General features: G+C 40.7%; 2 protein-coding genes across 6 annotated transcripts; one reads left to right on the top strand and one right to left on the bottom strand.

Annotated features, from left to right (window-relative positions):
• The first annotated feature begins 4,516 nt into the window (after nt 1-4,516).
• Nucleotides 4,517-16,694, top strand: ttc23 (tetratricopeptide repeat domain 23). 5 transcript variants are annotated; one of them, XM_069163547.1, is made up of 12 exons: nt 4,820-5,032; nt 5,249-5,426; nt 6,613-6,736; nt 6,950-7,103; nt 7,198-7,323; nt 11,893-12,064; nt 12,230-12,335; nt 12,698-12,825; nt 12,954-12,983; nt 13,072-13,221; nt 14,966-15,048; nt 15,257-16,694. In XM_069163547.1, the coding sequence occupies exons 1-12, from the start codon at nt 4,977-4,979 to the stop codon at nt 15,369-15,371; spliced, it is 1,422 nt and encodes a 473-aa protein (XP_069019648.1). In that variant the 5' UTR covers nt 4,820-4,976; the 3' UTR covers nt 15,372-16,694. The 5 variants fall into 5 exon arrangements, with proteins under 5 accessions (XP_069019647.1, XP_069019648.1, XP_069019649.1 ...); XM_069163548.1 differs by lacking the exon at nt 12,954-12,983; XM_069163546.1 differs by lacking the exon at nt 4,820-5,032 and adding an exon at nt 4,517-4,721 and having other exon boundaries at nt 12,698-13,221.
• On the bottom strand, nt 15,586-23,711 carry synm (synemin, intermediate filament protein). The gene is made up of 4 exons (XM_069163544.1): nt 22,785-23,711; nt 21,394-21,518; nt 19,807-19,886; nt 15,586-19,629 (listed from the first exon to the last, which is right to left on the bottom strand). The coding sequence occupies exons 1-4, from the start codon at nt 23,580-23,582 to the stop codon at nt 17,585-17,587; spliced, it is 3,048 nt and encodes a 1,015-aa protein (XP_069019645.1). The 5' UTR covers nt 23,583-23,711; the 3' UTR covers nt 15,586-17,584.
• Between the last annotated feature and the right edge of the window lie 124 nt (nt 23,712-23,835).

Genomic DNA, 23,835 nt, shown 5'->3' on the forward strand with positions numbered 1-23,835 from the left:
TAACATGTATCATTAGAGCCACTGAATGATTACAAGACAGTTTATTGGTAAGACTTCTCCTTTGTCTTTTGAAAAATGGTCTCAATATAGTTATTCACTGTTAATGTTATTGGAATGGGTCCATGAAAAATAAAGAACTTGGAAAGTCTGAGGTGTAGAGGGTAAACATACATTAAAAACACGTTTTTATTCCGCTGCCTGCAGGCTCTGTAGCCTATAGGTAGGGTTGAACCAGGAAGCTCTGTATCTATAAGGTTACCCTACAGATCTAGCAAGCCCACACATATACTCAACAGTACAGAAATACTTTGCAGTGTGCAATGCATCCACTCAAAACCCTGTGCAATAAACTCAACACATTCACTGAGGTGCCATAGTGATAAGAGTCATATGATATCTGGATTATGTTTGAGATGTTCTGGAGATTCTTTCCACAAAATAAAGGGGTTGAACAGTCACCCACTAAATACACCATTCTGATGAAGTCTTGCTAGGGACTCAACTAACAAACAAACAAACAAACAAAAAAGCTTTAAAAAATTTACTTTTTACAGTTAGTGCTGCTCAGTATATTTATGGAGGTATCTGCTCATCCTACATAATAAACGAAAGTGTCGAGGGGGCTTCTGCAAAATTAAACCGTCTTCTTCCGACACAGCAGAGGAGTAGTTCCATCGTTTTGAGAAGTCGATGTCTCATCAGAAAAAACAGTAACGATCTTGCCTTACAATCTAAAATTGCCTACTTGCGATTTGACAAGCTGAATCGCAGGCAACACTGTCTTTGAGTCGAGATGGGACGGGCCAGTTCACACTACTGCAACTTTCCCTGCAACGTTCTAACGTTCTTTGGTCTGAACTGCGCTTAAAAATTAATATCTACATTGGGAGCGGGTCCTTTTCCACGGAACCTGCCGTTAGCACTGCAATCTACATTCTACAGTGGCCCAGAAGGGACAAACCAAACACTGGCTCTAGAGAGGGCCTTTTGTGTTTTTCATGAGTTTTGCGCCCACTTGTAAATTCTCCCACACGCTTGGAAGCGGTCAGTTAGTTGCAATCTGCAAGCTCACGACTAGATGCCACTAAATCCTACACACTGCTCATTTAAAATGTCTAAAGACGTAACAACCCGGCAACCCAACAGTTCAAACAACTGGCATACTGATCTCTAAAGTAGGGACTCATGAATTTCTTATAGAGTATTTCTTATTCGAAATCTGGATCATAAGTTACAGATGTGACTGCCGTGTGACTGTGTGACTGCAGGTCGGTGAAGGATATATTCGCAATCTCGTACTGCCGGGGGAAAAAAGGACAATGCTACTCTGTCGATAATTTTTCCATCTCCAAGAGTGGTTAGAATACAACAGTTAAAATACAACAGAAGAATGTGATTAGAAGCGTTTGAATGGAGTTTGGCAAGGGTGAGAAATTTTAAGTACTCACCCTCCACCTCTCATCATCCACCCCCCAACACACTCACTTGACTGTCTACACATACATACAAACACACAGATGTCAGAGAAGTTGGAGTGACTCTACCTCTATCACTGGGTGCCTGCTGTGAAAACAGCACCGCCACCCCTCTCCTAAACACTCCCTCCCATCCCCACCTCCCTCCTCCCTCCCTCCCTCCCCTCTCTCCCTCTTCTCTGGACGCCAGCCTGACATACCAGACCTTGTTCGTTAGCGCATATTTTTACCCACCGTTACTAAATTAGGAAGCCAGAGGGAGCAAATGGAGTGTGGCTGCCAAGGCAGAAGAAGAAGGGTCTGATCAGGCCTGGGTTTGCTGAGGGCCCATGCCAACCCTACCAGCTTCATTAAGAGCCACTTGGGTTTCAGAAATAGAAGCCCAACAGGGACCAGGGCCAAACAGAGCCCTGAACGGCCAGCCAAAAACTCACGGGACAAACAAACAAATAAACGAGTTGTCTCATGGCCTGCCAGAATCAACCGGCAGCAGCCATCCCAAGGAGCCATTAGAAGTTATCTTAGGCAGTCTTGCACACAAAATGTGCCCTGCCCCGAGTTTAAAAGTGGTGACGGTACACAGACTGCCGGCCCGATACAGAATAAATTAACCTAGAAAGCTGTCTCCAGAGACCAATTTCTCAAAGCAGCCACAGAGACGTTACTTCTTGTTTATTTGGCATTGATATTGGGCACTGATGTAAGAAAGGATATTTTCACAAGGAAATGTACATTTCCTCTTCTCGCTATGGGCATATTGCTTTTATGTCTATTAAAGCACAGAATCATGTGGATTTTGTTTTTCCAACCAGGTTATATTTTAATGCTGAAAAGCCTTTCAGTTCTACGTCTTCATTTATACCTGCAATTCAAATTTATAGGACTACAAAATTTCACACGGATTATATATTGTATATATATTGTGATGTAATGAATAACTTAATGGAGGGGAAAAGATGTTGCTATGTCGAACAGTGAATCTAATTTATTTGCATGATTTCGACAGTTAACAGATTGTGAGCAAATATTAAACTTTAATCTCGGGGACCGTAGCTTCAATGAAGTACAGACAATTAGAAAACAATGTCGAAAAATCTACTCTTTGAAACGTTTCAGATGGGAGGCATGAAGGAAAGTCTTTCAGGTTCATTGTTTACCATTGCATCTGACTGGCACCTCTCAACCTGCACAACACAGTGACTTCAGCCCATTTAACATCCACCCATTACAACTAATGAGCTATTAGTAGATGACTTTGAACAACTTAAAGGTCAGTGTTGCCTCTCCCCTACAGTACATTAACCAATAAGGATGCAGAGATGGCCCTACTTTCTACATGGTTGACTGTTTTTCTTCTTTTGACGCTGATGTTTTTGATTTTATGGCCCATTATTTCTGTCATCATAAATTATGTTATCTTTTTTTGTTATCTCTTTTTTTTTTTGTCTGTTCAAATGTGTGGACGACCAAATAATGGTTCACAAATCATAAGTACCACCTTGAGAGTCCTGAGTAAACATTTAATAAATGTAGAGGATACAGTCTGGATAATACTGAAAAAAGAAGGAGGTTTGCATAGTGCCAGTTAAACACTTTGAAGTGTGCATGCCCTGAGGGATGGCCAAAACCCCAGGCCAGCCATCACTTCTTAAAAGAGCACAACAATATTCTAATACTCCCATGAGCACAATTGTGCAGTCTCCAGTATGTCGAGGACCATTAGTCTTGTGTTACTGTACTGACATCTTGTGGACATAAACTGTGCAATACACTGATTTTCCATTACGTTTATATACTTTTTTTTTTTTTTTCTAGATTGCATGGACCTAAGTGGACCAAAGATTACACAAAAACAATAGTTTTAAAGGATTTCAATATGATGCCCTATTTCTATTAGCCTATCTGCTCATAATGTCCAGTGTGGGTTTTTTCTAATACAGCAGCTATTACAGTTAGTGGAACTACTATTAATAATAACACTAACACCATTTTTTTTTTTTTTTTTTTTTTTTTTTTTACATTATATTTTTTTTACTGACAAATAGTATAGGAGCACTATCCATGGCTAGATTTGGCACACTGTAAGAGCAGGTGTTATTATCTGCAATCTAAAATCATTTTGGAGCTGGCTGCTATTGTGTTGAGAATTGTTAATTTTACATTATAGGTAGCCTACATATAAGTAAGTATGTGACTAGCTCAAAGAGATTATGTGCCCTTGCTGATATAGTCTCAGACATGCTGTGTTTGATTTGATTGACACATTATATTACCAAATTTGTTAATTTACAAAGAACAAAACTGGGGGGGGGGGAGTCCTTTAAAGTAGATTTTGACACAGAAGCCCTCTTCAAAACAGGGCATAAAGATCAGGCAATAAAGCATGGCCTTCCTTGAGGTCATAATTATTTATTAACTCCCAGACACGCTGCAGGGAACACCAATACACTTTGATGAGCAAAAACAAAATGAACCCAACTTCTTTAATAATGCACTGATGGGGCCACATTGTTATTAAATTATTGACTTCATAGTTGTGCAAAAAAAAGCACAGAATTAATGTACCCGTGTTAGCCTATATAGTTTGTTGAGTTGAGTAGCCTACTTACATTAACCCAAAGGTTTCCAGCGATGTTCAAACCCAGAGAAATCTGTAACTTCAATGAAGGTGGAGAAGCAGCCAAACATTTGGTTTTGATGGTGCAGAGCTGCATTTCTTACTCACCGTGCCTTGCTTCCAACATGACAAACAAACTACATGTATTAAATCTACCGTTATCACAAGGCAGAGCAATAACTAAACATAAGAGACGCTGAGAAAGAGACAACAGTAGCGTTAGAGGGAGGCATGAAATCACGAACAGCTAAGCTTAAGATTGATTATAATAGAAAGTATTGTTTTTTGGTGTTTTTTTTTTTTTTTTTTTTTTTTTTAGGAATAAAGACAACAACTCCCATGGTCCCACGCTACTAATGTCGTCATCAAACTCCGTCTTTTGTTATTGTTTTTAATGAGTGACCGCTAGGGGCGGTTTTAAAGCTGACAAATGACACTTGACTGTCTGGTCCTTGAATGCGTCCCACTTCCTTATTTGCGTGCGTGTACCTTCAGAAAAGGCTTCCCCCTCCCCCTCCCCTCCCGCGAGTGATTGAATCGTTTAACGACATCTGGCTTAAGGAGGCTTGGCTCTTGTAACTGAAAAGCGTTCATAGTTGACGTTTAGGCATCAAAGCGTTTTACGCAAGGTAAAGTTTCCGGTGTTGTTCTTCTCGGTAAAACAACGTGGGCGAACAGCTGCAAGGGGGCGGAGGGGGGAAAAGAGGGGGGGGGGGGGGTCACGCTAACTACTGTAGCACGCGCATGGTAACCACGGTAACAAAACCGTAAATAACCCAGTGTTGCCGATGGCTCCGTCGATATTACCACCGTCTGCCGTATACAGCGGTTAAATCACAAACATTTGTAATAGGATAGTTTGTAAAAAAAAAAAAAAAAAATGGATGACGATCAAGCAAAGAATAAACCACGACCAAAATTCATCAGTGTCTCCGACTAAGTAAGTTCCCTTAAATTGAATCTATACTACAGCCCAGTTTTGCTTTTGATGGGACTCTTTACTCAGCCGCGGGACATTTAAAAAAATAAAATAAATAATAAATAGACGAAGCTCAATTCACTCTCACAATTGTAGCGTTTTATCTGCAGCTTTTCCATCAGGGATACTTTATAGGCCAACTTTGTTTGTGCGCGCTCTGTTTCATCAAACCTGCAGGTCCTCTGAAAGCATGGGGAGCAGCGACAGGGGTGTGGATGTGTTCCCGGACTGCGGTTCAGATGTAGTGAGTCCCTCACAGACCGGCTGTGCGAAGAAGGAATTCATGATGATGCCTCCAGAAGAAAAGCTCAAACACTTTGACAGCCGGGCTCAGGCCAGTGAGGACAACCAAGAGGTGGGTCCAGAGTACGTTGTAGTGACCAAAATATATGTCGATTTTTGCAATTAGTTGTGGTCCGAAGATGTGCTTTATTTACTTGCCCTGCAGATTTTTGGTCTAGTTTACTGGGTAATGCGCATGCATAAATCTGTTCAAGCTGTAGGCGCACCTCTCGACATCAGCTAATCATTGCTGCTAAGAGCATTTGGTTGTGATCATATTGTGCAATATGACATTGACATGGATGCATGAACACCAGAGTATTCATATCCCTGTGTACAACACCCTCTGGAAAAATCCAGACGTCAGTAATATTTAAGTCACACTATTGATTGCATGTACATAAATTGCCTTACTATTATTATTATTATTGTAATTTTAGCAGCAATTATTAGCAGGGAAGGTTTGGGAGCAGAATACTTAGCCAGGTTTGGCACACTGGGAACAAGCGTCATCATCTGCAATTAGGGTGACCAAATGTCCCACTTTATGAGGGACTGCACAGCATGGCGGTAGTTTTCAAAAGTCAACACTGCAGGACAGATGCTTTTGTAAAATCTGGAAATGAAGCTTCAACACAGACATTCCCTCTGAAACCCAAAGATGATTGCCAGACAAATATGGTTGAAATATCTTGCGCTTACCACACTGTGCAGCACTACCACACAGGTGAGCACCACGCTGTGGTAAGCTGGCACTGCATGAAACCATTTTTGGAAAGTTTGGAAAGTTGCATTTAAATAACATATATTTGTTTAGTTTTTCACATGCTAAAGGCCTAACCTGTTACCTCTGGGTTTTTATGTTCTAAGTTGGACACACATATCAAAATGTTAGACTACGTTTCAGCCTTCGTAATGTGTCCCACATGGTCGCACACAAACTTATTCTTTGGCCAACATTTGGTTTGTTGGAATCTGGTCACCTTTTATCCAACGAGAAATCTATTTGGATTCAAATATGTGAATACTGCCTTTAACTGTGGCAATCAGGCAAGGCCCAGTTATATTAATAATAAAAGGGCCAAAACCCAAGTTTTTCTTGTCTGAAAAGCTGGAACCAGCGAATGGTTGCTGTTTTTGGATCATAAATGTCAAACAATTATCAAAATTTGAACAAAGGTTGGCGGAGCATTTCTCATGAATTACTGTATCTCTATCAAGAAAGATGATACTGACAGACATTTACTGTATCTGTTCAGTATGATGCTTGTATCCAGGACCTGGTGCGTTGTGTGGCCCTGACGAGGCTAGTATACGGAGAGGGACACCTGAAACTAGCCCAGGCCCATGCCAGAATGGCCAAAGCATATTTCCAGTTCAAAGGTAATTTTACAAAGATCCTCTGAGTGTAAATCTCAATCTAAATCTAGAATTAAAAATCTAAAAAAAACAGGAGGCTTCTTTTACATACTTCAACTCTGTATGATCAGTCCATGTATCTGCCTGTGCTTTAAGCTGATTAAGCTGCTTCAGTGATAAGTTATATTTTCATACACGGTTAAACTGTTTTGAACTCAACAGTGTTTTCTGTTCTAGGCTGGGGATTGCAGGCCCAGAAGCACTTGACTCTGGCCAGAGAACTGCTGTCTTTCTGCTCCTCCATTTCCTGCAGAGGTGACAAGCTTGAGGCTCTCGCATGTCTCCTGAGTGTACACCTCACACAGGGAGGTGCTTCACTGCTTACAGACAAATATCCTTATCATGATGGGTTTGACCATAATGTATAACAATGAACATGAATATCAACTAATATTAAAAGTTGAAAATGTCCTTGACTGGTCAACTTTGAAGGAGGTGGAGTCCTCTTTTCTGGAGGCAGAACAAATGCTTGAGGAGCTTCATCAACACAATGTTATCAACCAGGAAGTGAAGATTAAGACTCAGCTGGACATCTACTCTGGTCTATGCAGGTACAGTAGTGAAAAAATAAAATTGTGTAATTTTTTTTAGCAGCAGCAGTAGCGCACAACAAAGAGGTGTTCAAAAAAGAAAAGTTATAAATAAACAGTAGATTTATAGGCTTTAATGTCGAATTTGCGGGCAGTAGTGTGCAATATCAGTTTTTACTAATGCTGTTCCGATGATTTGCTCTGTTTCCTGTGACTATTACACTATTGTGTTCAGGCTGAGCCAGATAACTTGGTTTCGTTGCCAATTTAAAAGTACAAGTCAGATCTTTCGGTGAGTATTACCTGGAGTGTTTGAAAGTTGCAGCAATTTTTGTTGTTACTAAATATCATGAGTTTTTCTGAAACTCTTCCCATTTGAAATTCAATGCTTCACGTTTAAGTTTGACCACAAGATGGCATAACATTCCTCCAAATGTGCACATGCTCTGCCTTTTACACTGTTTTGGTGGGGGATTTTTGCTGACTTATTTATGCTTCTATAAACCACATTTTTCATGTTCTCTTGGAAATAACAACTCATCGAAATATGATATCCCCTATTGCTGTCAAATCCACTCAGCAGGGTGCTTTGTAATGATGCTGGGTGGGTATGTCACTCATTCGGTCATTGACGAGGCACAGGCACAGATGGGAAAGAAGCATTTCTTTTGCTGCATAAACTTGCTTCTTTTCCTTTTTTCTGTTTAACTTTGGATTTCTTCCTTAGTTATAAACCTCCCTGGCTCCTTTTGAAATTTTAAAGCATTTAGCTACTCTGTTAAATGTCAGTTGCTTTGTTTGTTTACTTCAACTTACTGCTATTTTTATAATATTGACGTGTTGCTACCATTTGCAATCTACATTTATAACCTGATGGTGGTATTGACAAGAGAAGGTCCCAAGGGGCAGTAGGCTACTACATGCTCAGGAAAAGATTAAAGAATTAAAGGATCGTGGTGGAGATAACTAGCGCGGACGTCAAGTGCAGTACAGAGTGTAGTCTGTGATGGGAACTATGTGGCCCGGCAACATATAAAATAGCACCCACTTGTCATAGTTTAAATCACTGGGGGTGAAATTAGAAGCACAACCGGGAAAGAAAATATCACCTTCACTGGGTTTAGATCATCCCCCTGATGTCTTTATGTTTATTTTGATCTGTTATTCCTGGTATGTGAAAGCACTACTTGGTTTAAATGTATATATCTTTACTCAGTAGATGGTTAATGCTCTCCCTTGAACTTGAGAGCACTGAGGTGAGGTGAGCTACACTCGTAGGAATTTGTAAACAATGCCATCTTGACCGCTTTCAGAAAGTCCGAGTTTGTTGACATGATGTGTGTAATTGAAAAAATGTGCAGACTCTGGCTTGTGTGTAAGCTTGCTAAATCTCTTTTGTTAGGTGATGACTAAGAATTTGGCATGCTTCTAAAGCTCTGTCAGTCAACACTGTTGTGATGGAGGGGAATGTTCCCACCAAAGCCTGGAACAATAAAGTAAGCTCAACTCTAGCTATAGATCCTGGTCCAAATTTTCTGCTCAGCTTTAGATTCACACTCAAGGTGTGCACTAATCAGATGGGATATTTCAGTCAGGGCAGCAAAAAGCTTTATTGCCCGGTTTAAATTTGTTGTTTGCGTCCTTATATTCTCAGGCCATGGCTGCCAAGATGACTTATTTTCTTTGCTTCTTTATGCCTGCTGTCATACATTTACAGATTAAGTCACAAAATCGTATTAAATTAAACATTGTGAGTGTATTTCATAAATTATCTCTGGATGAATCATAATTTCATAGAAATAGAAATTCTCACCACCCTTCACATTATTTTCTTGTTCATGCATCATATTAATTGGAAGGTCATCTACTCACCAGCTTTGTGCAAAGGGTTTACAGAGTTTGAGCTTTTATCAGTAGCACTGTTCCACTGTCCTTTGGTGTACTGTATATGTAAGCCACAGACTGGATGGTGTGCACAACATAGCTATTGTATATTAAATACCAGGTATACTCTTCTGCTTGGAGTCTACATCAGAGGTGCCTTCCTATGGAAGGACAAAATGAATCTGGATGGAGGGCCGTGAGACAAAATTTTAATTTAAAATACTATTTCAAAATAATTAAAACTGCGTAATTTAATCTGCGTAAAAGTATTTTCATTATTTTGTATTTTGTCAAAAACATAGTCATTTTGCCAACAAAATGTTCTCCTGTCAGTGTGCCACCGCCTTGATCTCTCATCTTAACTGGCAGCCCAAAGTCAGTGACGTAGGACACACGAACAGCACATCAGCATTAGCAGGAGAGAGAATACCATCATTCTTTGTAGATAAGACGTAGACCAGTGTAATTTGATAGGGAAGATTAACAGCACCGTGCTGTACATTGCCATTAAACTTATATTGTGTAATTTTATATTCATTTTAATTCCTGTCAAAGAGGTAACTAAATTCAATCACCTCTTATTCCAGATATAACATTTTCTCAGATTATTTAACTCAAATGAAACCTGCAGGACTTTTGTTTGCCATGGTTGAGAGTCACTACCCAAGATCCAACAAGTAGTTAAGTATTGTTCTCTGGAGTTTTTCATCCATATCAGATCTACCCGAGGCACGCAGTCATCAGTCAGAATGCCATCAATTTAAAGCACCGTACAGTTTTTCTGGAGAGAGCTGTTGCGTTTTTGTACCTCTGTTTTCACTTTGGCTTCAGCCTTACTGTATCATTTTCCAAATGAAAGCCCAGAAAACTTACGTCAACCGTTTTCTGGAAACGTTTACAAAAGAACGCTGTGTGGCTTGCTTGGCAACACATCTATAAATCCTTAATTATATTAATTCACTGCGGACGGTTAGTATATTTCAGGGGGATGTGGCATATTACCGTTGTGCCGGGAAGTGCGTAAGGATGCAGAGTGAGAGGATAGAGGGGCATTGTCCCTGTCTGTCCATGCAGGCAGAATAGTAGGACTCAAGCCATGTTGGAATGCAGCTCCACTTTAGCCATTGCTGCTGCCCTAAAAAGGATCTGAAGTGCCTGCCCTATGAGCACTTATGGGTGGGACACCTCTACTATCTATCATGGCATGTTAAGATAATCTTAGATTCATGGGAAAATTTGAAGAAATAAGCCTTCACTATGTTTTTGTAAGCTGTGCTGTTGGTACATAACTACTGAGCCATACATACCCAAATTCCTGCAGTCCAGAGATGTGAACACGACATAACAGTCAGGCTGTGACTTTTGGTTCCCTCACACACTGCCCCTATAAAACACATTTAATATGATACTGGAAGGCAATCTTTAAAAAAAAAAAACCAAACAATGGCATGTTATTCCAGATTAACTTCAGTGTGCATTCTCTTGGTAAACAAATTCAGATAACCACATACAACTGCAGTCTGTACAGTGTGGAAGTGGGGAGAGTGATTTTTGAAAAGGGTTTCCTGTACTGCTTTATGACAGCCAGAGATTTTATAGTAGAGATCATTTTGCCCTCTGAGAAAGGCCACCCCCTTGACTGGAGAGCCGAATTAAATTTAGAGTCCATTAGATGGGTTGAAGCTGTCCACGCAGCAGCCTGATGGATCCAGTGTCCTTGCAGTGGTTAATGTACCCATCATAACATCCTCTCCTTCCACCCTCCCACACTCTTTCTCCGTAGTAACCGAAGAAAGTTCATGCAGTATGACAGGAAATTACTTTTTTTTAAAGCGCAAAGAACATGTGAATCCTAAAAAACAACTGTGCAGCTCCGAGCTACTCTTGCTTCATCAAGTACCATACTTAGATCTTAAGCTTTGCTTTGGTGGTTTGCTCCAGGGCTCCAAGAACATACCCTAATTTAGATATCCTGGAAAGAGAATTTAAACACATTCAGAGGTTAGGCCAGAGTAACCTTCAGTCACAGAGGAAATAGTTAAGAGACTTGTGAACGAATGCAACCAATAGGAGTTAGAAGTGCAACGGTCCCTATTATAGTCTGCCCTGCACCAGGCTTGAACTGCAGCCATCAGCTAAAGCCTTCGCCGCTCTGTAAGGCCGCACTTTGGCTACACACCTAATAGTTAGCTCAGTAGCATAAAACAGGCCGTAGTATTAAAGGTGTGTGGTTATATACTATTCACTAACTAACCAAAGACAATATTTAGGACATTTGTGTTATTTTCAAAGGATTTCATACTTTGGGGTTTCTGAAAGGAATCAAAGTACAGGGTCAGCTACAGAACATCTACTGTAAATGGAATGGTTTCAGCATATTCCACTTCCATGCAGACTTTCATACCGGGAGAGATTGGTTACTGCCAAGACATTTTTTGATATAGTCCATGAGTGTAAATCACAAATTTGCCTTGGCATTGGCTTTTCTTAGATTCTCATTTTGGATATGGAAAAAAACCTTGAATAAACTTAAGGAAGAGAAACAGATGATGTATAGACATGCAGCAAATATCCTGTGGACAGAATTACAAAATTATTGTTTGTTTGTAAACATACAGTATAAGAGTAACTTCCAGGTGCCACCAGTATATTTGCCCTTTAGTCTTTGACAGTCTGCCTATTTTGTATGTCCTCTCTGCTCTATAGGGTCTATACGAGACAGAACAGACCAGAGGAGGCCTTAAGCCAGTGTGAGAAGTCTCTGCAACTGCTGAAGGATTGTAATAAGCCAGAGAAGACTTGCTCTGTCTATAGGGACATGGCTGCCATTGAACAGGACACGGGTCATTTGGACCGAGCCATAGAGCACCTCTCCAAGGCAAGAAGCACCTCGCTTACACGCCAAACACAACTCCTCTGTACAACATGCACAAACACACAAAAGCTTCTTGAGACAATTCCAAGCTGTTATTAAGTAAAGTTCCTACACTTTTTTTTATAGTAATAGGTGATCTATTTTATTTCACGTGGGTGTTTCTGCTAGGCTCATGCCATTGCTATGAGTCATAGTCCAAAGAAGCTTGAGGGGGCTCAGATCTCCCACAGCCTGGCCCTCATGCTTTCTGCTGCAGCAGAGCCCCATCACAATGGTGAGTCTATTCACAGACGGCCTGAGTGATATGCACAAGAGGTTAATTAGGATTTGAATATCCCATTGTCTTCTTATACGTCAAATTCTTTAAGATGGTGTTATGGAAACATGTCTTACAATAGTCTTTTTGAAGACATGTCCAAGTTCAGCTTTGTCAACAAGTGTGCTCCACGGTAGCTATGTAACATAACATCTGGATACTGTGAAAATTACAAAGATTTATGTTTATAAATGATCTTATTTCATGTTGGATACATTATGTTGCAGTATACGTTTTTAGAATCAATTATTCTATCAAATTATTGCCATCATTTAAGTTAATATGAATCATTTTTTGTGTCTTCCCCCTCGCTGCTGTAGACTCTGCAGGTCACTACTTTGAGCAGAGTCTAAGTGCATACAAGAGCTCTGTAGGTCCACAGGATCCAGCATTCCTTGCTGCCCAGGATGACTTCTGTCGCTTTCTCCTTATGAAGGGACAGCAAGAGGTCACACATACTCACAAACAAACATTTTTTAACCAGACACTAATATCAAAGCCATGTCATATATTTGCTAGTGTAGTTTTGAAACCGTCCCTTCAGATTTTCATTACTCACACATGTTTTTTTTCCAGAGAGCAGCACCATGGAAACACATCCTCACAGTCTGTAATTCTCTACTGGTTTATTCCACCTGGCATGTTGTCGACAGATGGTAAGAGAGGATTTACTTATTTTTGTGTGATGTTGCAGAAATTTGTGGAGATCCAGAGAGCCTCTCTTGATTCTAAAAGATCTGCATTTGGTGACCTGAGCCCTGAGGTAGCAGACACCCTGCAGCTGATAGGAAGTGTGGAGATGGCTGAAAGCAGGATGAACCAGGCCCACAGGACCATGACAAAAGTAATCATATGTTACAGAAAATGCACAACACACATGTTTACCTTGGTTACCAACTGCATACCAGTAATGCTAGACAGAGTAGTAGTTCCTGTCATCAGACGTGACATTGTCTCTACCAAACTATCTGAGTTTTTGATAAAAGGCCAGGACTCAGCAGGTATGGCCACCCACACCAGAGAGAGGCTGAGAGGCCTGTTCAGAATATACACAAAGAGTCTGTGTCATTTTGAGATGAGCTATTTCCACCATCTCTCTAGAGGTCAGTGTTATCAGAGTTGCATGCTAATCTTGGAAGGGTGTAGTGTGCAGAGCCACCCTCCCTGGTGCAAAATATCACACAGAGTGACTTTGTGTTTCTTCAGTCTGGATGGAGCCTGACAGATGGAGCAACACGACTTTGGAGAGAGAAAGACTGTTTGCTAACTGCTGTCAATTAAAAGGACACCGACCCCAATTAGCGTGGCATGCCATTACGTCCTTTGAAACAAAAGTGACATTCTCATGTCTTTCAGCGCCCACACATTGAATTACCAGTAGCCTTTTACTTAATGTATCCATTTTTTTCTTTACAGCTATTACTATTTCACTTTTTTCCTTATGTAATGAGTGTTTTTGTTTTTCCACATCCTGTATGACTGCGTATTTGCCACATGAGCTCAGTTTTGCCATCCGCTAAACATACTAAAATACACCAGGAATGGGGGGACTGCTCCGCACCGGTAATGAAATGCCTGTAAGGGAAGGGGCCTGGTTGCTATGTTGCTTTGTTATTGCTATCAAAGTGCAGAATGGTTCCAAGTTTGACAGGGTACATGAGGGCCCCCTCTCTCTGCACCACGTCTGACTAGTATCTCTCTGAAGTGCCCTGACACAGAGCAGATATCTCCACTGTTTTGTTTTTTTTGTCTTTTTTATTGCTGTGATCATGACATCAGTTTCACCCCGATTGAGTAACCTTTGTTTTTCCAAAGGAAAGCTTGCTCATACAGTAGATATAGTACATAAGAGCTATGAAAAAACAAAGAGAACAATGGTGCATACACAGATGGACACACATTTCCCCCATTCTCTGAAAAACTGCTGAAGAAAACCACCTTCCATTACATCAACCTTAGCAACAGTGAAAACATCCAAGAGGCCAGATGGCTCCGTTCCAGATTACCAGTGTTTTACTTTCCCTGATGAAGAGGGGGACTTTTCACTAACTCTCTCCCTGCTTTCACAAAGTTCTTTTCACATCTTGTTATTTATGGAGATTGGAGACATGGCAAGCAGGCTTTTATCACGTCTGTGTCTTCACTGTGCAGGCATGCTGTGTAATCACATACATGTGTTTACTGTTACATGTTTTGACCTTTCTGTACTCTATATTAGGCAATAGTTTCTGATATCCTAGAGCTAAGCAACCATTGCTTATTTCTCTCATTTGATTTAATTAAATACAGAATGGAAAATGAGTCAAGCTCAGTCTTTACTTTGTTAGCTACCTCAGGTTCCTTGGGGTGTTGGTTTAGCTTCTCGCAATAAATCTAGCAGATCCTCCTTGTTGACTCGACACCCCGAGTGTTCAGCACAGGTGTTATCTAAACCTTTGACAGCAACGGTGGTTATTTTGGTATGTTTAGTGCATCCACATGTTGCTAGGAAGTGTCTCTTCCCCTCTGAGTATGAGTTGCACCTCTCATCTTCCACTGACCACTCTTTCTGCTGTCAATAATTCATTTTTTTTTATTTCTAATTTTAGTGCCTGAAGATTCAGATTTTGTTGAATGGTCCACAGCACAAGAAGACAAAGGCTATACAGCAAGCTGTGGACATGCTGGCCCGGTAAATTTGCAGAACATTAAGTTATATTTACAATTAATGAAATTGTACAAGACATTTGACTCTTCTGGTAATAAATTGCTAATCAAACCATTTTTTTTGTTTTTTGTCGTGTGATTAAATTAGAAGAAAATATCAGTCGACACAACAGACATTTGTAAGAATACAGTCTGTGTTTCAGTGATTTGACCATGTGCTGTCTGCTTTTCAGGGCACCAGAGGTGGCTGAGAGACTGCAGAGGCAAGGTCGAAGGAAAACAAAACCTCACACATTTCTAGGTGTATCATCCAGTGGTAACGATGAAAACTGCATGTCTGACTCTTGAATTGTCATTGTTTTAAAAAAAAAATGCTGTCACTATAATAATTTCACAGGTTTCGGCCAAGAACTACTGATAATCAGTTTTGCTGAAATGTATCTGTCATGGTGGTGCAGGTAACTACCACTGCATTATGTCGACTGACAGAACTTTACTTTGTGTCATTTTATACATTGGGTGAGATAAGTTGTTAGCTTTGAAAAAACACTCTCACAGAACATGCCCACAAGATGTTTTAATGATGTTAAGATATTAATCATTTTTTAAGTCAGGGCTGTAACCAATGTTAACCAGAGCAATAATGTCATTTAGTCAATAGAAATCATTATCTCAATAAAAGCAATGTTGGTCTTTCCATTCCACATTTGTTAAATACCGACTCAATACAATTTGTTTATCTATGAGAGGGCACATGGTATCCAGATTACACTGTGTACACACATATATAGTAACATAACAAACATGACTTATTCATAGACAATTTAAGTGCACTAATGTAATAGTATTTGTGTTTAAATTATTCCTGTTTGTTGATTAGACAATGTAAGTGCTTTATCTGGGCACTTACATGCAAAAAAATCCTTTAAATTGGTTTTCTTTTCATAGATTTCTAATGAATATATCTATAAAAGCAAGGCATTCATGCTAAACATTGTATTTGTGCATATTTCAAACATTTTGGCAAAAAGCCAATCTGCAAAGACATTGCTCAGTGATTACAAAGAGTAACTTAAACAGCCATTTAGATAAAATGTCCAAAACATATATCCAGACTCTAACCATCATGTTCCATTTCTGCTTTTGCAACTAGTACACAACACAACACACCCAAGTGAACACTCGGTGCCACTAAGCTGATGATCCAAAAATAGTTGCAGTCATAACCACACACTCCTAGGTCAGAGCAAAGGTGAACCCTTCATGCCAACACTGTAATAGCCAACAAATGTGGACAAGCAACAGGTGCCATACACAACATACATCAAAACCAGATGTGAGTATAATATCACTATTGCTGCATATTTTTCATTCATCAAGATTTTGCTACTGCTTTTCATCAATTCGTTAAGACTATTGCTTTTCAAACTGACAGCTATTTTAGGAATTCTAAATGGTACAATCCACAATTTTTTAATTTCTGTAAGTAATGTAGAAATTTACGGCACTGGTACATACCATGTAAAAATAATTTTTTTTTACAAGCTTGTTTCTTACTTCATGAAGCCTGGATTTGGTTAAACAATGGATGATTTTTTTTTTTTTCCAATTATTCCGAATGTGTAATGTGCCATTAGTTGTGAGTAAAGTTAAATAATCTAAAAAAAAAAAGATACCAAACTTTGTAAGTTATTGAACAACCACTTTTAAGTGCCACATTTACTTTAAAGGTTTCTTAAGACAAATGTCAGAGGACGTCTTTTTTTCTACTCCCACTACACCGACATTAACTGCAAGCTTAACTACATTCTTTACATGTTAGTGACTACTTCTTAAAATAAAACACTGTGTTCCAGCATGTAGTATACTAATATCATTCCATTTGGTAGAGGTGACCCTAAACAAGAAAAATTAAATCCCCAGTCTGCAAATGGTGCACAGCACCTCATAACTCAGAGTGTCCTGTGTTGGTCTGTTGACCAACATCATGGCAAACACATCCATGAAGTGATGGTTGATGGTGTGCTGTAAACTGCAGAATAGGTTGCTATACAGCATAGGTTAGTACAAAAATAGAGAAATTTAAAGAGAGTAAACAAAGCAATTTGAACATTAAATGCAAGATATGAAAAGGTTAAACATCCTCGCATCAGTAGTCCCTACCATTGATAAAAATGTACTCAATATATAGATGTTTCAAATCCTAACTTCATCTAACCATACTTGTTAGTAAAGAGTAATTTAGTAGGATATTGCTGCAGTTAATTACAAAATAATATGTATTAAACTGGGAATTTTAACTGGGTAGCTGAGTTTAAGTCCAATATTATTCAAAATTGTAGCTAACACACTCCAAGTACTGTAAAAAAAAAAAAAAAACACACCAAAATCATTTAGATATGTTTGACTGCAGAGAGAACAGCATTATTACAGTGTCTGCAACCAGCATTACGGCTGTGTGTGTGTGGACTGCTGCATTACAATCACCCCTGTATGCGCACTTCAGCAGACAGTAATACATTGGCAATTATGAAATGTTAAATTTCTGACTTGTTTTTTTCTTAATCTTCTGAAGGACTTTCGAGGTAAACCGTGGCGACTTTTTTCTCGTGAGAAATCTTCACTGGGGTCTCCGAGATTTGAGACTGCAGCTTTTGCCCTGGTGTGGCCTCGGCCTGGCTGCCCTGTACGTCCATCTGGAAGGTGAAGGACTTCTCTGATGGACTCAGTTTAACATATTTCTCAGGGATTTCAGATGCAGCTTCTCCTTTGTTAGCAAAGCCTTCAAAGCTCCCGCCATAAGCAAAATCCTCTTCTTTGGAAACTCTGATGCTGTACCCTCCTCCTGCCCCACTTTGGATGGCTTGCTCAAGCCCCAGGTTAGAAGATTTGAGAGCTGCCATGATCTGCTCTTCAGACAGATCATCTGCATCCAGAAGCCCAGACTCTTCCAGGGTTTGAGAGACATTTAGCTCTGCAACTATAGTTGTGGTTCCATTGTCACTTGACTGTTGCATTTTTTTGACATCGACAGCCATGTTCTGTGGACTTTCACTGCTCACTTTTGACAGGAAAGCCAACTGCTCCCTCAGTGGACCTGACACTGAGCTTTGTAGCTTCTCGAGCGCTCCCTTCAGCTGGTCTTTGGGCTCCAAAGAGTCCTCTCTCAGGAAGTCTAGCACGGACTCCTGCACTACAGGCGAGACACGAACCTCTTCTTCAATGATGCACTCGGGAAAACTCTCTTGCACAAACAAGCGATCTCCTGACGTGAACTTGTTCTCATCACTTTCCTCTACAGTCACTCTTCTCTGGGGAAGACCTTCATCTTGGTAATACCTCTCATCTGACAGGTCATCTACGATGCCATAATGGCCATATGAAGTTATTCCACCACCCTCCTCAGGTTCAGAAAGATTGTCATCTGGGGTGGACACAAAATACTCATGAGACTCTTGGTCTTGTGGCCATTCAATCTCTCTAGAGACCTCTTGGACTTGTACTTGTACGGATCCACCTCTCGACTGGCCTTTGCCTGTTATGCAGGATATCATATCATCATCATCATCATCATCACCCCTCTGAACTTCAGTGACATTTTCTAACTCCTCAATTTGGAAATATGCCGAGGGCTCATGAAAACTACGTCTGGACTTCTGTTCCGCATCAATCTCCTCATCACTGTAAGACTCCACTGGTTCCTCAATGATTTCCACATTGACAGACTTATTATATAGGTTTTCTCCTCCCTGCAGGCCACTAAGCAGATTCTTGATCATGCTTCCTGTTGCTGTATCCTTGATGTCCTCCAGTGACACCTTCTTCACCCCTTGGCTCAGTAGTTCATTGAGAGCAGAGTCCTCAGAAACATCCAGATCCTCCTCCACTTTGGACTCCAGCACTATCTGTGTCTTAGTCGTGCCATCCTCCTGCTCAGTCTTCTCTACATGATATCTGACCTTTGATTCTCCTGATGAGCAGACCTTAGCTTCCAAACCTGCTGGTTTGATCACTTTCTCAATGATCTCTTCCACAGACACGGTGTCTAATATCTTTTTCTCAGTTGGGCCAATTGTATACTCTGTTCTCCCTTTGTCACTTTCATAAACTCTGACTCTCTTTTTTTCATCTGACACATGCTTTTTGCTTTCTGTGTCTGTTTCCGTGATGAAGCTCATCACTGGCGGTGACACCACTCTTACTGAATCGGTCTCAGCAGTAGAAGACTTGACGGGGCTGCTTTTGCTCTCTACTTGAGAGACCTGTTTGATTTTTACACTTTCATCCTCTGATGTTGTTTTCTGAATATTTTTACTGATTTGGTATTCACTTGTTGCCTTATCTTTGGTGCTTGTGGTAGCGGGGGCAGAGGCGGCAGCTCGAGCTTTGTTGAATGAGATCATATCTCTTCTGGATGCCGGACTCTGATGGCGATCTCTTTCTGCAACTGAAATAGGAATGACCCTAGAGGGACTTATGGACCCAGAAGGAGCCACGGGGAATCTTCTCAGGTTTGAAGTTGGTAGCGTGTATCTGACATCCATATGTTGTCTGGTGGTTAAGGTGGAAGCTCTTGGAGTGTAGGGTTGGCTGGGCATCTTGATATCTGAGGCAGAGACGTAATTAGCATAGACAATTTATTGATGCAAAGACAATTTCTATTTACTGCTGCTTAGTATCGTAGCATATTGTCATTTATCCAGGAAGAAACTATACTTACAATGAGTTCTGGTTATTATTATATTAATTAAAATAATTGAAGGATTACTTTTCAATACAGTACCTATTATTCTTTCTCTTTGATGTTGGTTCACTCTCCTATGAGCATCTTGGTGACCGCCGCTCTCACCCTCCAAGAGAGCCCTAAACAGAGACAAGAGACAAAATACTTTTGAAGAAAAGTGCAAATAAATGTAGATGAATCATGGGCTCTTACCCTATTTCTACCAAATTATGTTTTCCTATGTTTTTAAAAAACAAACAAATCAAAGACAAATACGTCACAAGACGGTGCACATCATTCAGCTCTGCCATTTCAACCCTCTCAAACTAAACTCAACAGGCTTTACAAGACGGTATGAATCCCGGACCTGGCCATATAGGGTAGTAAACGTCAAAATCATAACAAGCCACTGTCGATTAATATAGACTTTGTTGTTGTTAGCGGAAACAGCTCACCTTTTTCCTGCCATGCTTCATCAAACATACAACAGCAAACCAAAGTGCCTCAAAAGAGAACAACCTCTCGGGATAGTGCCTTCCGTAAGACTGACCTAAAAATAACAACTACAATACGGGGCTGTCCTCACCATGATTCCCAAAGTAAAAGCTGACTCGTGACATACAAAAACACATGCTACTGTCACGTCTCTGAGATAGAAGAGGTGATGATATAACAAGGTTTGACTTCAGGATATAACCTTCAAACACACAGTTCATTAACTACTGTATAAATAACTTTGACTTCCAGTAAAAATAGTCTGTATGTCACCATGTGTGTTCGAGCTATGTTATGAGCAGGTCGACTGAACGTGCAATGCTATTACAGGGTAATAAATGCCAGATATAAATTTGTTGTACTTCATTAATATAAACCACAAAGAAAGTTTTAACAACTGTATTAAAGATGCATGTTCAGTCTGAATTATTTTTCAGACGGTTAATGTCAGCTTCTTATTTTCAGTTTATCTATCTGAAGGAAGACTTCTCGGATAAAAGCACAGAAGAAAGCAGCAGATTGCTCCTAATGTGAAATTAGGAGAGCACTAATTAAGTTAAGAGTAACTTCAACAAGTAGGAGGCTCGTTTGACCGGTAATTTTTTCTTGAATCTATGTATGTATTACTGGCTGTATCATGTACTCATACTCCAGAGCATATTTTCATCACCGTCAAGAAAATTGTACCCCCAGTTGTCATCACGTCATGGTTCAATTAAAGTTTTATTAATTGGACGTTTGTGAATCTCACTCTTCATGAACTGCACAAATCACCTTTACAAAGTGTAGGATTGCTTTTTTTTTTCGGGCACCAGACTCTGCTCTGGAACACATGATAACACTCTCTATGTCCCTCTTTCATAGACAAGACATTTTGATATCGCACAAGAGAAAAAACACTGGTTTAAATGCCAAGACGAATGATGGTTGCATTTCATTTAGCTGCTTCAGTTTTAGGGTGCTGGTATTGTGTGAATGTGGGCTCACTGTCACTGGCTTACTAGGATGCTTGAATATAGAATAGAACTGTTTTTGATTGGCACTCAAGGTATACTGGGAAAAGGTCTATTCTACTCCAATAGAACCAGTAATGCATAAAATAATGAATTTAGCTTTACTGCATAACATTGAGAAAATAAATAGGCTCATCACCTGTAAGCAGCCACCTCCATGCCCAGGTCCATCTTCACCTGCAGAAGGTGCTGATGCTCTCTCATCTTCTCTGCTATAGTGTCAGCCATCATGTTCCTCTCATGCTCCAGCTGCTCAATAATCATCTGGAGGAAAAAAAAAAAAAAAAAAACATGTTTTCAAGTTTTCATTTTGTACATAGTTAAATTTTACTAGTCTGTGGTCATCCCACTGGGGTGCTATAAGTTTATTTTTCATTCAGCTATGCAGTTTAACTAAAAATACTGTAATGATTCAGCTCCCATGTTAACAAGAAGTGTGTAACCACAATTCATTTTACTGCAGCCTGCGATGCTGTTAACTTAATCCGTTTTGTTCTGTTTGTGTTCCAACCACTTCTTTATGTTTACCTCTAATGCAGAAATATGGCCAAATTTAGGTCTAATTTGTGCATGCACCTTTTCAGGTACAATTTGACATTCTGCTATTTTAATTTGAACATGTAGTTAAACTGATAAGTGTTTTTGGATGTTAGAAAAACTGTAGGAAGCCCTGCAGTGTATGGCCCTTGTAAGTCATTTGCTTCAGAGTGACCTGCTTGGGGCTCCATCTTTAGGAGGCTAATAAGGATTTGTCAGTCTGACAGCTAATTGGTTTAAGTGGCTGGAGTAATCTAGCACCTATAAAGTAGCAGGGAGGAAGAATGTCATCTAGCGACTCAAGCAATTCAATCCTTTTATATGAGGTCAAATGTTGCACGCAAGATCCATGCTGTTGACATTTACGGGACACAGACTTGCCAGGCACCAATTCATGTTGGGTAATGCCTTCATGTATTGATGATACAGAATGTTACACATAGTGAGCCATAAATTTCAGCCTAGATTGTGAGGATATAATAATTGTGTTGACAATCATTCGGGCTTAAGAATCAGTCTGATCCATAACAACTCATTTGTGGTAGCCATGACAGCTGCAGCTGCATCAGTGCCTGTAGGACAGTGGGTGTGGAAGGGGGAAGAGGGACTGGCCTCGCCCCTCTCCTGTGGCTCACTGGGATAAACAAGAGATTATTCTGTCAGTATTCCTTCAGAAATGTGTGTGTTTGTAAGGTGTGTTTTGTGGATTCGTAAGGTAGCAAAACTGCAATCTCTGGCTTTATAGTCTCTTTGAAATATCAATGTGGGCTGGAAGAGGGAAGAGGGACTGGCCTCGCCCCTCTCCTGTGGCTCACTGGGATAAACAAGAGATTATTCTGTCAGTATCCTTCAGAAATGTGTGTGTTTGTAAGGTGTGTTTTGTGGATTCTTAAGGTAGCAAAACTGCAATCTCTCTGGCTTTATAGTCTCTTTGAAATATCAATGTGGGCTCTCTCTGGCCCACTCTTGTGTAGCTAATGGGCTTGTCCTCACCTGATATTCACTGAAGCCCACACGGAATTTTTCCTGCATTTGCATCAGTTGCTCCTCAAGACGCACTTGAATCTGCGCTTGTTTTTCCGCCTGTGTGCGCAATTTGTCCATCTCAGAGGCGTAAAGCATCTTCTCCCTCTGCAGATCACTCAGCATGGCGTGGTCCGATTTAATGGACTGCTCCATCTCCTCCACCTTCTGCTGGTACATTTCAAAGGTCTCAATCCATCCCTCGGACAGACCGCGGGCATACTCTTGCACCTCTTCCACGGAGACCACCGGAGGCCCGCGATAAGTTTGCGTGATGATGGGTACCACCCGGGACTCCACCTGATGCCGGAGATGGTCCATTTCTTGCCTGTGCGCGCCCTCTACGCATTTATACTCGTTCTGGAGTTGAAATAGCCGCTGCTGAAGTTCACTGTTGGTTTTGTGAGCGTGCTGAAGCTCCTTCTCGCAGCCCTTCAGCTCGCCGCTGATGTCCCTGCACACGCCAGTCTGCTCGCTGCACAGAGACTGGGCCATCTGCAACTCCCGCCATAGCTTCTCCCTCTCCATCTCAGCCTGGGACTTTTCAAACGACAGCTGCTCCACCATTCTTCGCATATCCTGCATCTCAGCTTTGTACTTCGGTTCCCGGTCGGTCGTCCTCACCTGTCTGAGTTTATTTATTTCAGTGATAAGATGCGCATTTTCTTGCTCCAGCTGCTTCGTCCTGGAGAGATACTGGGCAAGTCTGCTGTTGAGCTCCTGCAGCTGGTGTTTTTCGATCTCAAAAGTTCTCTTAAAAGGAAGCATCGTGGCATCTAATAATAAAAAGTCACTTTTTAAAAATGGTTCTGCGTGTGTATTAATTGTTTAGGAGACGGACTGTCTCGGTGTCATTTGCGTGTGTGTCCGTGGGCTCAACTGTGATGTAATTTGCGAGCAGTGCCCTTTGACAAGTGCAGCAGGAGGAGGGCGGGTCCTGCCTGCATCACAGGAGCGTCCCGGGCGCGTCCGTGCCCCTGGCAGATGTTATGCTGCATTAAAGGGCTGTCTGAAATATAAT

Source organism: Embiotoca jacksoni, unplaced genomic scaffold, assembly GCF_022577435.1.
Source record: "Embiotoca jacksoni isolate LCO1_2020_lvr unplaced genomic scaffold, fEmbJac1.0.p SCAF_3, whole genome shotgun sequence".
Classification (NCBI taxonomy): Eukaryota; Metazoa; Chordata; class Actinopteri; family Embiotocidae; genus Embiotoca; species Embiotoca jacksoni.

Coding starts and splice junctions, on each gene's coding strand:
- synm (XM_069163544.1), bottom strand. CDS start 23,582: ATGCTTCCTTTTAAGAGAACTTTTGAGATCGAAAAACACCAGCTGCAG. Junction 21,519..22,784: donor TGGGCTTCAGTGAATATCAG/GTGAGGACAAGC, acceptor TTTTTCCTCCAG/ATGATTATTGAGCAGCTGGA. Junction 19,630..19,806: donor TCAAAGAGAAAGAATAATAG/GTACTGTATTGA, acceptor TCTCTGCCTCAG/ATATCAAGATGCCCAGCCAA.
- ttc23 (XM_069163545.1), top strand. CDS start 4,977: ATGACGATCAAGCAAAGAATAAACCACGACCAAAATTCATCAGTGTCT. Junction 7,324..11,892: donor ATCTACTCTGGTCTATGCAG/GTACAGTAGTGA, acceptor TCTGCTCTATAG/GGTCTATACGAGACAGAACA. Junction 15,049..15,256: donor GCTGTGGACATGCTGGCCCG/GTAAATTTGCAG, acceptor TCTGCTTTTCAG/GGCACCAGAGGTGGCTGAGA.